The following is a 14,347-nucleotide window of genomic DNA, read 5'->3' on the forward strand; positions in this document are numbered from 1 at the left end:
TTGGGAAACACTGTTCTAGATCAACCCATTGCTCAGGCAGAAAAGCCTATACCAGTGATGGCAAACCTTTTTTTCCTTGGGTGCCGGAAGAGCGCGCGCGCTTGCTATCATACATCCGCAAGTGCCCACACCCATAATTCAATGCCTGGGAAGGGCGAAAACAGCTTCCTCCACTCCCCAGAGGCTGTCTGGAGGACTGGAAATGGCCTGTTTCCCAACCCAGTAGGCTCGTGTTTCATCCCCTCTGGGCTCCAAAGGCTTCCCTGGAGCCAGGTGAGGGTAAAAACACCCTCCCGCACCCCACCAGAGGCTCTCTGGAAGCCAAAAACACCCTCCCAGAGCCTCTGTGCAAGCCCAAAATCAGCTGGCCGGCACACACACGCATGTTGGAGCTGAGCTAGGGCAACAGCTCGTGTGCCAGCAGTTATGGCTCCACGTGCCACCTGTTCTATTCTATTCTATTCACATATTCTATTCTATTCTATGCCATTCTATCACCTTGGCGTCCTTAGCAACCTGCCGGTGACGTCAAAGCTCCGCCCTCGGAATCTCTCCGTGGGAGGGATTCCCCAGCTCCTTCAAAGGGAGATCTTCACGTAAAAATAAACATTGTTATTTTTACGAAAAATGACGCTGCAGCGGCGCTGCAAGCAAAGGGCGGTCCTTTCACGTAAAAATAAACATGTTGGTTTCCCAATTTTTGCCTTGGTTATTATTTCTTAAACCATCACTAAAAATTCACCAGAAGAAGAAAAAAAGAAGATAAAACGTCCTCACCGTCATTATTGATGATGGAGATCAAAAGCTTCAGGTAGTTCTGTGTCTGCTGTACAAGGTCCCAGTTCTGGGTGGGGAGAATGGGAGAGGAAGAGAGAAAGAAGGCAGTAAACATGAAGTCCATTGGGAGACACGTTCAACCCTGTTCAAGATTTGGTTTCAAAAACATTTCATCTAAACCTGTCCACCAGCTAACCTAATTTGTTTCTTTGTACACCTCGGCTTCGGCAGCAACATCTCAGCTTCCACAAAACCAAATTCCCAAGAGCAAACGTTCACCGATTCTATTTTTTCCTTTTCAGAGGCACTAGTGTTTAGAGATATTTAATCTTTTCACTTGGCATGCGTTCCTAAGTGCAAGACCTACTTTTCTCAACAGCATCCCTGAGAGGTAGATTGGTCTGAGAGAAAGAGAGAGAGGGGGAGGGAGGGAGGGGGGGAGAGAGAGAGGGAGGGAGAGAGAGAAGGAGGGAGGGAGAGAGAGGGAGAGGGAGGGAGGGAAGGAGGGAGGGAGAGAGAGAAGAGAGAGAGAGAGAGAGAGAGAGAGAGAGAGAGAGAGAGAGAGAGAGAGAGAGAGAGAGAGAGAGAGACTAATCCAAAGTCTTCAAGGGAAGACTTTGAGTCCAACACCTTTATTACAAAACCACGCTGGCTTCCTTGCTCCTGTGCTTCTAAATCAGTAGTTCTCAACCTTTCTAATGCTGCGACCCCTCAATACAATTCCTCATGTTGTGGTGACCGCCAACCATAAGTCTAGCGTCAATTCTCCCAACAGAGAATTGGCAGGAATGTCAGAGGGACATCCCCACTGTAAATTGGTCGGATTGTAAAAATATGTTCCAAGGTGCCAGAATAGAAGCTTTAGCTCCTAACACCAAGTGAAATTTGTCTTTTTCCAAGTTTTTAGGCGATCCCTATGAAACGGTCGTTCGACACCCAAAGGGGTCCCGACCCACAGGTTGAGAACCACTGCTGTTTAATCCAAATTATGAGAGAAAAGTTGCTTCCTGATGAAATATATATATATTTATTTATTTAATTGGATTCATATGCTGTCCCTCTCCAAGGACTCATATAGCAGGATCTGTGTGGGTTATAAAACATAGCAGGATCTGTGTGGGTTTGATTATCCATAAGGGTTAACGTTCAAAAAGTATCGGTTCTGCTTTTTGAAAACATCTCAAACAATACTCCTTGGTGTAAAGAAAGCCCACTTTTACTGAAGTCTTAGAAACCGAAATAGATTTGGGGAGGATCTGCTGGCTATAACATAGAAACATAGAAGTCTGACGGCAGAAAAAGACCTCATGGTCCATCTAGTCTGCCCTTATACTATTTTCTGTATTTTATCTTAGGATGGATATATGTTTATCCCAGGCATGTTTAAGTTCAATTACCGTGGATTTATCTACCACGTCTGCTGGAAGTTTGTTCCAAGCATCTACTACTCTTTCAGTAAAATAATATTTTCTCATGTTGCTTGTGATCTTTCCCCCAACTAACTTCAGATTGTGTCCCCTTGTCCTTGTGTTCACTTTCCTATTAAAAACACTTCCCTCCTGGACCTTATTTAACCCTTTGACATATTTAAATGTTTCGATCATGTCCCCCCTTTCCCTTCTGTCCTCCAGACTATACAGATTGAGTTCATTAAGTCTTTCCTGATACGTTTTATGCTTAAGACCTTCCACCATTCCTGTAGCCCCTCTTTGGACCCGTTCTATTTTGTCAATATCTTTTTGTAAGTGAGTTCTCCAGAACTGAACACAGTATTCCAAATGTGGTCTCACCAGCGCTCTATATAAGGGGATCACTATCTCCCTCTTCCTGCTTGTTATACCTCTAGCTATGCAGCCAAGCATCCTACTTGCTTCCCCTACCGCCTGACTGCACTGTTCACCCATTTTGAGACTGTCAGAAATCACTACCCCTAAATCCTTTTCTTCTGAAGTATTTGCTAACACAGAACTGCCGATACAATATTCAAATTGAGGATTCCTTTTCCCCAAGTGCATTATATATAAATGACCTTCATGTCTTCCTAGTCTTTCCTATACCCTTTTTTCCATTAATCGCATTCTCTATGGGACATTGTGGCTTATTCTTTCCCTTATTGAAGATAATCTAGACCAGGGGTGTCAAACTCACATCGTCACAGTGTCGTCAAATGACATATCGAGACTTCTCCCCACGTCATTAAACCAGGCATGGGCGTGTCCATCATGTGACGCATCTGGCCCGCAAGCCGCAAGTTTGAAAGCCTTTATCTAGGCTCCTAGCTTGAATATGTCTGTCATTTTACCGAAAGAGTAGTAGATGCTTGGAACAAAGTTCCAGCAGATGTGGTTGGTAAATCCACAGTAACTGAATTTAAACATGCCTGGGATAAACATATATCCATCCTAAGATAAAATACAGGAAATAGTATAAGGGCAGACTAGATGGATCATGAGGTATTTTTCTGCCATCAATCTTTTATGTTTCTATGTTTTCAGGTTAAATATGTGTGACTTGTGCATGGTGCTTCTCCTATCACTCACTTCCCAATATAGCCAACTGGGTGATTTTGAGCCAGTCCCCCTCTTGCAGCCTCACAGGGTTGTTGTTGTGAGGAAAATAGGAGGAGGAAGGTGTGTTAGATTAGTTCGGTGCCACAAGTCATTTGTTAAAATAATGAAGGTAGGATGATAAAACAACCAAACTAAAGCAAATATGAATGTATTGCAGGTCCACTAGAACAATGTTTCCCAACCTTGGCAACTTGAAGATATTTGGACTTCAACTGGCTGGGGAATTCTGGGAGTTGAAGTCCAAATATCTTCAAGTTGCCAAGGTTGGGAAACACTGCACTAGAAGACGGTGTTGTATGTCCTGTCTGATAGGAAGCTACAGCTAGCAGGACCTAGGATTTGGGCTTTTTCTGTTGTGGTGCACACCCTTACTTTAGAGCAGCGGTCCCCAAACTACGGCCCGCGGGCCACATGCTGCCCACTGAGACCATTTATCCGGCCCGCCAGTGAGTGACAAGAGCACAGGGAAAAGAGAGAGAGAAAGAAAGAAAAGGGAAAGAGAGGGAGGGAAGGAGAAGTGGAGAGGAATGAAGGAGGGAAGGAAGGAAGGAAGGAAGGAAGAATAAAATGGAGGGACAGAGGAAGGAAGGACTGTTTTTTTTTTGGGGGGGGGGGTAATTTTAAAAAAAATTTCTCTCAACATACATTCAAACAACACAGTGTACCATCTAATTTTCCATGAATAAAATGTGGTATTTTGTTAGTAACTAATATCAATCATCAAAAAAGTTGCAAAAGGTTTTTTTTCTAATTTTGTCATCCAGTTACATTCATTTCCTTTTAATTAAATTCCCTCCTTAATGTTCCTTCAAAAAGTGCAACACCAATTATATTTCTAACTTATTAACCATTATGCCAAAGTGCTTCCTTCTTTCTTTATACATTTTTCATAAGCCAAGAAAACCTTGTATAGCCAATCAGATGTTAACAAAAGAAAATTAAAAACAAAACATAAACATATATGAATTTCAGATCTTCTCCCCCCTCTAAATAGTACGTTCCCATTTTGTTTTTTACTTTAAAACAAGGTATGTGCAGGGTGCATAGGGATTTGCTCATAGTTTTTTTTAATAGTCCGGCCCTCCAACAGTCCGAGGGACAGTGAACTGGCCCCCTGTGTAAAAGGTTTGGGGACCCCTGCTTTAGAGGGACCATCATTCCTTCTAAGACTAGCCCCATCCTTGGCATCCTTCCGGATGTACAGTACGTTGGTACTCAGCTGCTTTGAAACTCATCCAATGTGGTACTCAATGCATTTTCACACAAAAAAATTGTTCTAGTTCTCACTGTTTGTTTGCTACTCAATGCACAAGCTAGAACTTGTCGGTATTAGCTGTTTTGTGACTCACTATATTATTCTTTATGGGGAAACTGTGTTTGGAAGCTCACTGTTTTTAGATACTCATCGCTCTCGAAACCAATTGATGATGAGTACCGAAGTGCCACTGTACCTCAAAACATGGCTATGTCAACAGACTTTGAGGATTTCAAGGATGTGGAAAATGATTGCAGTGCGATACGCTACTCTCTCTTTTAGTCGCGCTTAACAATATGGGTGTTTTTGTTATGGAATGTTTTCGTGTCCGGTTATTTTTTTTATTGTACACCACCAAGAGTCACCTACTACAGTGGTACCTCGTGATACGAACCCCTCGTGATACAAACCCCTCGTGATACGAACCCCTCGTGATACGAACCCGGGGTTCGGAAATTTTTTGCCTCTTCTTACGAACTTTTTTCGGCTTACGAACCCACCGCAGATCGCAAAATAGCGCTCCGCTGGGTGGTGGCGCCTGGGTGTCACTTTTAAAACAGCCGAGGGGCTTCTCGGCGTTCTCCCAAAAGCCTCCAGGAAGGACGTCTTCGTGACGTCAAAGCTCCGCCCATAGAATTCCCTATTGGGATTCCCCACCTCCTTTCCAGCCTCCAGATTGGCCAAAAACGACACCGCCGATTGCAAAAACGGCGCTCTGCCGGGCAGCGCCACATGGCTGTAATCTTCTGAAACAGCCGAGCGCTTCTTGGCGGCTTCCGGAACCCGAACCTGAACTTCCCGGTTCAGTGTTCGTGAGAACGCCGAGAAGCCCCCCGGCTGTTTCAGAAGGTTACAGCCGGGCGGCAGCGCTTCTCGGCAGCCTCCCGAACCGAACCCGAAAAGTTCGGGTTCGGGAGAACGCCGAGAAGCCCCCCCGGCTGTTTTAAAAGGTGACAGCCGGGCGGCGGCACACAGCAGAGCGCCATTTTGCGATTTCTTTTCCCCTTTGCATGCAGTAATCAATTTTACATTGTTTCCTATGGGAAACAATGTTTCGTCTTACAAACTTTTCGCCTTACGAACTTACTTCCGGAACCAATTAAGTTCGTAAGACGAGGTATTACTGTATTTGAGATGGACAGTTACATAAATATGGCAAATAAATATAATTCCTAAAATTACTTTTGTGGCAACGGAAGATAGGTTGAAATATATCAGAGACACTTGCTATATTAACCGTTGTCAAAATACTAATGAAATATCTCAGCAGGACCGAAATTCAAATCTCTTCACTCCCATTTAATTCTGCGCTATGGCTCTTTATTCTAAAGAGAATATCTGATCTGAAATTTATCGGGTCTGGGTTATTTTGGGCGGAGGTGGGTGGGTGATGTTGGTAGGAGCACAGAATCTTCCAAAAATGAAGAAACCCCCACCACCACCAGAGTCCAAAACTGCGGAAAAAATGGAGAAGAGAAAGGAGAAGAGTTTGTGTATCTCAGTCATTACTCAACTGTTCAGGAAAATTAGGTCCCAGAGAATTATAGAGCGCATGGCAAGACTCCTAAAGCTGAGAGAAATCACTCCATGGCTCAACAGCAAAGCACTTTCTGAAAGATTGATTAGAGTCTACGAATATCCCTGCTGGGTCCTGACCCACTTCAGCAAAACCCCCAAAATGGGGAAGCTGCACAGCAAAAATAGGACACGTATGCTGGTTAAAAGGGGGGGGGGGACTCGGTAAAAGAAGACAAAAGGGTGAGTTTTTTCCTCTTTGCACCAGGAATAGCTTCTTTCCCATGTTTTGCAACTGAAGGGTTATTACACAATGGCTTTATTTTAGAATGACCCCAAGTCCTCGCCCTTTCCTTGCTACTACCCACTCACAATTCTAGCACCACAAAGTTGGAGATAGCAAGAAAAGATCATCAGGTCTGCAGGCAGGATATCTGTCTGTCTGTCTGTCTGTCTGTATATAAAAGGAGCTGTGATGTTCCTTCAATACGCCAGCGTGATTCGACACAAAAATATGTAACCCTTCCCTGGTGCACAGCTGAAGGGATTGGATACTGTAGCCTAGAGGCTAATTCTCTGTCTTACAAGGCAAAGGTTGTAGGTTCAAGTCTCAGTGAGGGTATGGCTAGCTGATGAGGCCAAAATAAGGCCGAAATAGATCTATCCTAGTCTCCCTTAATTTCAAATTCAGCAAAAAAACATGTGACACACAAACATACACACACACATATATATATGACGGTCCTGGCATATGCCAAGACCCTCATACCTGTACCCGTGAAAATCTACGAAAGCCTATATCTGTATGTATGTATGCATGTATGTATGTACGTATGTATCTCTATCTATCTATCTATCTATCTATCTATCTATCTATCTATCTATCTATCTATCTATCTATCTATCTATGGTATATATTCTGCCTGTCTGTCTGTCTTTCTATGTATGTATGTATGTATCTATCTATCTATCTATCTATCTATCTATCTATCTATCTATCTATCTATCTATCTATCTATCTATCTCTTATCTATCTATGGTATCTATTCTGTCTGTCTCTCTGTCTTTCTATGCATGCATGCATCTATCTATCTATCTATTTATCTATATATGGTATCTATTCTGTCTGTCTGTCTGTCTTTCTATGCATGCATGCATGCATCTATCTATCTATCTATCTATCTATCTATCTATCTATCTATCCATCCATCCATCCATCCATCCATCCATCCATCCATCCATCCATCCATCTATCTATCTATCTATGATATCTATTCTGTCTGTCTGTCTGTCTTTCTATGTATGTATGTATGTATGTATGTATGTATGTATGTATGTATGTATGTATGTATCTATCTATCTATCTATCTATCTATCTATGGTATCTATTCTGTCTGTCTGTCTGTCTTTCTATGTATGTATGTATGTATGTATGTATGTATGTATGTATGTATGTATTTGTATGTATGTATGTATGTATGTATCTATCTATCTATCTATCTATCTATCTATCTATCTATCTATCTATCTATCTCTTATATATATCCTATCTATCTATCTATCTATCTATCTATCTATCTATCTATCTATCTATCTCTTATATATATCCTATCTATCTATCTATCTATCTATCTATCTATCTATCTATCTATCTATCGTATCTATTCTGCCTGTCTGTCTGTCTTTCTATGTATGTATGTATGTATGTATGTATGTATGTATGTATGTATGTATGTATGTATGTATCTGTCTGTCTGTCTGTCTGTCTGTCTGTCTGTCTGTCTGTCTGTCTATCTATCTCTTATCTATCTATGGTATCTATTCTGTCTCTCTGTCTTTCTATGCATGCATGCATCTATCTATCTATTTATCTATATATGGTATCTATTCTGTCTGTCTGTCTTTCTATGCATGCATGCATGCATGCATCTATCTATCTATCTATCTATCTATCTATCTATCTATCTATCTATCTATCTATCTATCATCTATCTATCTATCTATCTATCTATCTATCTATCTATCTATGGTATCTATTCTGTCTGTCTTTCTATGTATGTATGTATGTATGTATGTATGTATGTATCTATCTATCTATCTATCTATCTATCTATCTATCTATCTATCTATCTATCTATCTATCTCTTATCTATCTATGGTATCTATTCTGTCTCTCTGTCTTTCTATGCATGCATGCATCTATCTATCTATTTATCTATCTATGGTATCTATTCTGTCTGTCTGTCTGTCTATGCATGCATGCATGCATGCATCTATCTATCTATCTATCTATCTATCTATCTATCTATCTATCTATCTATCTATCATCTATCTATCTATCTATCTATCTATCTATCTATCTATCTATGGTATCTATTCTGTCTGTCTTTCTATGTATGTATGTATGTATGTATCTATCTATCTATCTATCTATCTATGGTATCTATTCTGTCTGTCTTTCTATGTATGTATGTATGTATGTATGTATGTATCTATCTATCTATCTATCTATCTATCTATCTATCTATCTATGGTATCTATTCTGTCTGTCTGTCTATGTATGTATGTATGTATGTATCTATCTATCTATCTATCTATCTATCTATCTATCTATCTATCTATCTATCTATCTATCTCTTATCTATATCCTATCTATCTATCTATCTATCTATCTATCTATCTATCTATCTATCAATGGTATCTATTCTGTCTGTCTGTCTGTCTGTCTGTCTGTCTGTCTGTCTGTCTGTCTATGCATGCATGCATGCATCTATCTATCTATCATCTATCTATCTATCTATCTATCTATCTATCTATCTATCTATCTATCTATGGTATCTATTCTGTCTGTCTGTCTGTCTTTCTATGTATGTATGTACGTAAGTATGTATCCATCTATCTATCTATCTATCTATCTATCTATCTATCTATCTATCTATCTATCTTTTATCTTCTTTTGTTAATTTCATATATCTATATATCTACATCTCTCTCTCTCTCTCTCTCTCCTTTCATTAATTTAATGCAGGACCCTCACCCCATTGTTTCATGTATTATTTATTTTTTTAAATTTTATTTATGCAATTTATAGGCCGCCCAATTCCTTCCAGAATCTGGGCGGCATACAACATCTAAAAAAACAGTGTAAAAAACATTTTAAAACCCATAGAAAAAATAGCAATCATTAATTATTTTTTGGCTGGAGCCAGGTGCTTCTGGCCTTTAATTTCCGATCAATTCTAACCTGTCTTTGCTTCTAACAATTCAAGTGAAATATCTATACATTCAAAGTAAAGCATATTTCATCCCAATTTGGCCCCAACCGGAGCTATCTGTTGGGTTTTCAGAACAAATACATCGCAGGCAGATTAACTCTCTCCACCCCCCACCCCAAATCACTCCTCTTCCTACACAACTGTGTTAGCACCACCTGGCTGCTGCGGAATTGAAAGAAAATGACTGACATGCTGCCACAACATTCTCACTGACAAGGATGAATTAAAACACAAACACACATACACACCAGTAAGCTATATGCTTAGCAGAATGGAGGTAGAACTGCAGGGCATCAGCATGTTAAAAGCTATTGAACTGAGAGAAAAAACAATTGCTGTCAACCTGCTTTTCATTGAGGACCTGAGTCCTTTGCATGAGTCAAAAAGAGGGGTGTGAAAATATTTACTGACCCCTCGCATCCTGGACATAAATTGTTTCAACTCCTACCCTCAAAATGGACGCTATAGAGCACTGCACACCAAGACAACTAGACACAAGAACAGTTTCTTTGCCCTGAACGCCATCACTCTACTAAACAAATAATTCCCTCAATACCATCAAACTATTCACTAACGTTGCATTACTATTACTATTAGTCTTCTCATCGTACCTATCACCCATCTCTCCCACTTATGACTGTATGACTGTAACTTGTTGCTTGTATCTTTACAATTTATATTTATTGTTTCTTGATTGCTTATTTGTACCCTATGACAATCATTAAGTGTTATACCTCAGGATTCTTGACAAATGTATCTTTTCTTTTACGTACACTGACAGTATATGCACCAAAGACAAATTCCTTGTGTGTCCAATCACAATTGGCGCAATAAAGAATTCTATTCTATTTTATGTCACCTGAGCTTTCTGAGCACTACAACAGAGAGCATCCTACAGATGTTGGGCGTTATAGCTTAAGTAATTTTTAAAATACAGGTAGCCCTTGACTTACAACAGGTCATTAAGTGACTGTTCAAAATTACAACGGCACTTGCCACTAACTGTTCTGCCGGGCTCTCCGGTATGAGCCTCCTGAAAATTCAAGGGTACAAATTTCAGACATACACACATTTGAAAATTCAAAACAATGTTCTTTATCACAAAATTCAAAAGAATCAAAGCACCCTTTTTGTATTGCAAAGAGCACTCGTCCCAAAACAACCTTGTAGGCTGTACAATTCCCTTAATCAGTCCTTAAGTACTTAGCTAGCAGCTGTGAAGAAATGTCACAGCCCTCCTTCTTCCAACGAAGTGAGACACACACACTTTGCTCTGCTTTGGTTTCAAAGGCATGAAAAATCAACAAAGTCCGGAAAACAGCCAAGCACGGTCCTGAAGAACTGCGATCAGATAATCTTCCACAACGGCCAAACCCACACGCTGCTATTTGTATCAGCAGCTCTAATTACTGGAGCCCCACCCAAACACAGATGGTCTCTCTTATCTCCTGTAATATGTCCTCAATTGGCTTCTTCTACGCATAACTCTGCGCCTGCGTGGGTCCAAGACTTCCGCATCCGAATCAACCGAAGATAATGGAGATTGGCTTCCTGGGCTGTGTGCCAAGCCCCCCTCTTCCAAGTCACCCCCACCTTCTTCTTCGTCCGAGGAAACTGCACTACCTGACTCTGTCGGCAATAAAACAGGCCTATGACATGTTGATGTTTCCCCTGCATCCACCTCCACATTCCTTGGGGCAGGAGCTGGGCCAGAGCCAACCACAACACTAACCGATAGAAATAAACCTTACTTCAAATATGACCTACAGAAACTAACGAATACTATATTAATAACCAGCTGATCACATGACAATATGCATCACCTCTATTACTCTAAATAATTGTACCTTATGTACAAAAACTATGTCTATACAAATTAAGAATTCACTAATAGCGTAAATCTGTTCAGGAACAGTTTGCTTAAATACGTGAATCTTCTATGTTTCTATGTTTTTATCTGATGGGGGAGGCAGATACTGAGGGAAAGGTGATCCCTCCAATAGTTTGGCTCTATGCCTTGAGGGGCTTCCAAGGTCAAAATCAGCACCTTGAATTGGGAGCAGATTGGCAACTAGTGGAGCTCATGGGGTAGAGATATGATGTCCTGTGCTAGGGGCACGCATTCAGTAGCAGTTGAAGCTTCTGGATATTCATCCAGGGCAGCTCCATGTAGAGCTCTTACTCTCTTTAGAAAGTATTACCATATTTTCCAGAGTATAAGACGCACTTTTCTCTCCCCTAGAAGAGGCTGAAAATTTGGGTGTGTCTTAGACTCCAAATGTAGCTTTTTCTGAGCTTTTTTTTTCTCCCCAGCTTGCAGGCTTTTTTGACTGCTACTCCAAGTAAGTTTTTTCCAGCCCTAAGTCTTTGCAGGCTAGTTTTCATTGCTACTCCCGCCAAAAAAATTTTTTCCAGCCCTAACCACTTCCCCCTCTGACTTTCCTGCATTGACACTGTAATACAGTGATAGCAAACCTTTTTTTCCTCCGGTGCCGAAAGAGCATGGGCACAAGCTATTGCACATGGTTGAGTGCCCACACCCATAACTCAATGCCTGGGGAGGGTGAAAACAGCTTCCCCCACCCTCTGGAGGCCCTCTGAAAGCTGGAAATAGCCTGTTTCCCAACTTCTAGTGGGCCCAGTAGGCTCATGTTTCACCCTCCCCAAGCTCCAAAGGCTTCCCTGGAGCTGCGCGAGGGTAAAAACGCCCTCCCCATCCCCATCTAGAGTCTCTAGAAGCCAAAAATGCCCTCCCAGAGCCTCTGTGTGAGCCAAAAATCAGCTAGCCAGCACAAACATGCACGTTGGAGCTGAGCTAGGGCAACAGCTCACGTGCCACCTATGGCACCTGTGCCATAGTTTCACCATCACTGCTGTAGTAGATTTCTATTGTAATTTGCAGGACATGAGAAAGGTACATTGATACGGGATCCTTTGATGAGCCGGGGTGGCGCAGCAGGTAGAGTGCTGTACTGCAGGCCAGTAGGTCAGCGGTTCAAATCTCATCACCGGCTCAAGGTTGACTCAGCCTTCCATCCTTCCGAGGTGGGTAAAATGAGGACCCGGATTGTGGGGGCAATATGCTGGCTCTGTTAAGAAGTGCTATTGCTAACATGTTGTAAGCCGCCCTGAGTCTAAGGAGAAGGGCGGCATAAAAATCGAATGAATGAATGAATGAATGAATGAATGATGCAACATCTGTTGCTGCAGCCCAACTGCTACTGTCTCTAAAGTTGGATCTAACAGGCACTGAGAACCGTTTACTCATGTGACAAATTAGATACGTTTTAAGGAAAGGCTTTCCCTCTAAGATTGGTTTTTCTTTTCATCACTACACACTTCCCATGAAGTCTGGGAAGCATCTATAGGCACAATTAGCTCACTTTTCAAGCCAAGTTAGCATTTTTGACACGGTGACAATAGGAAGGAACTAGGATAAAAAAGAAAGCTGGCATTGCCTGGAGAGCTCTAACCGTAAAGCTTTATGTGTTTAGGGAGATGGCAGGGAAGGATGGTTTAAAAAAAAAAACTAATCTCATTTTTGGACAAAGGCATGGAAATCGTAAGAGAAAATGCAGAATGAGAAGTTCCACCAAAGGTGAGAGGGAATTATAGAGGGAACGAAATGTCTCATTATTTTAGTTGAAATGCACGGAAAGGAAGTGAGATTAGTAGGACTCCGAGAAGGGTTTCTAATTTCACAGATGGCTTTTTGGGGGAAATAAAATGCACAAATTTGCAAGTATGGATTCTTCTGTTTAAGCTATGTCTTACCCATTATACCTTCAACACTGAGCAAGGCTTTCTGGATATAGTTCAGAAAACTCAAAAGTATGATCCTGGTCCAAAGTTTGGGGTCCAATTTCCAGGGAGGAAAATAGCAACAGCATTTAGACTGTTTTGTTGTGTTCTATTCTGTTCTACTCTACTCTGTTCTACTCTACAAGATCAGGAGGACTCCCAGATTATGGACCAGTCTTACCTGGTTCAGTGAAAGAAGGAAAATAGATAGATAGACAGACAGACTTACTTACTTATTTATTTATTAGCATTCAGCTGATCACTGCTGAATCAGTTGCTGAGATCCACCAAGAACCTTTTGTGGATTCACTTGGAAATTTAAAAAATCACTCTTTTTGCCCAGTATACTGCTTGGCATAGCAAATAAAGTGATACCTCATCTTACAAATGCCTCGTCATACAAAATTTTCGAGATACAAACCCGAGGTTTAAGATTTTTTTGCCTCTTCTTACAAACTATTTTCACCTTACAAACCCACCGCTGCTGCTGGGATGACCTGCCTCCGGACTTCCGTTGCCAGCGAAGCACCCATTTTTGCGCTGCTGGGATTTCCTTGAGGCTCCTCTCCATGGGAAACCCCACCTCCGGACTTCCGTTGATAGCAAAGCACTTGTTTTTGCGATGCTGGGATTCCCCTGCAGCATTGCAAAAACACAGAAGTCCAGAGGTGGGGTTTCCTATGGAGGGGAACCTCAGGGGAATCCCAGCAGTGCAAAAACAGGTGCTTTGGCTGGCAAAAGGGGTGAATTTTGGGCTTGCACGCATTAATCGCTTTTCCATTGATTCTTATGGGAAACATTGTTTCATCTTACAAACTTTTCACCTTAAGAACCTTGTCCCGGAACCAATTAAGTTTGTAAGACAAGGTATCACTGTACTGTATTTTTCAGAGAATGAGATGCACCTTAGTTTTTGGGGAGGAAAATAGTGGGGGGGGGGGGGATTCTATCTATCAGGTAATCATCTGGCTCAGGGGTAGGCAAAGTTGGCTCTTCTATGACATGTGGACTCCAACTCCCAGAATTCCTGAGCTAGCATGACTAGCCCAGGAATTCTGGGAGTTGAAGTCCACAAGTCATAGAAGAGCCAACTTTGCCTACCCCTGATCTACACAATTCTAAAGCACAGCTGATCGTCGGAGGGAGCAGCAATT

At 41.5% G+C, this 14,347-nt stretch overlaps 1 protein-coding gene across 1 annotated transcript in view; it reads right to left on the reverse strand.

Moving 5' to 3' along the window:
• LOC139155361 (phosphatidylinositol-3,5-bisphosphate 3-phosphatase MTMR14-like) overlaps positions 1 to 14,347 on the reverse strand; it is an 81,480-nt gene that overhangs the window by 26,013 nt on the left and 41,120 nt on the right. Inside the window, exon 10 of the mRNA XM_070730494.1 lies at positions 778 to 844. Coding sequence (XP_070586595.1) covers positions 778 to 844 — 67 coding nt within the window. The remainder of the gene's footprint in view (positions 1 to 777; positions 845 to 14,347) is intronic.

Source organism: Erythrolamprus reginae, unplaced genomic scaffold (assembly GCF_031021105.1).
Source record: "Erythrolamprus reginae isolate rEryReg1 unplaced genomic scaffold, rEryReg1.hap1 H_17, whole genome shotgun sequence".
Taxonomy (NCBI): Eukaryota; Metazoa; Chordata; class Lepidosauria; order Squamata; family Dipsadidae; genus Erythrolamprus; species Erythrolamprus reginae.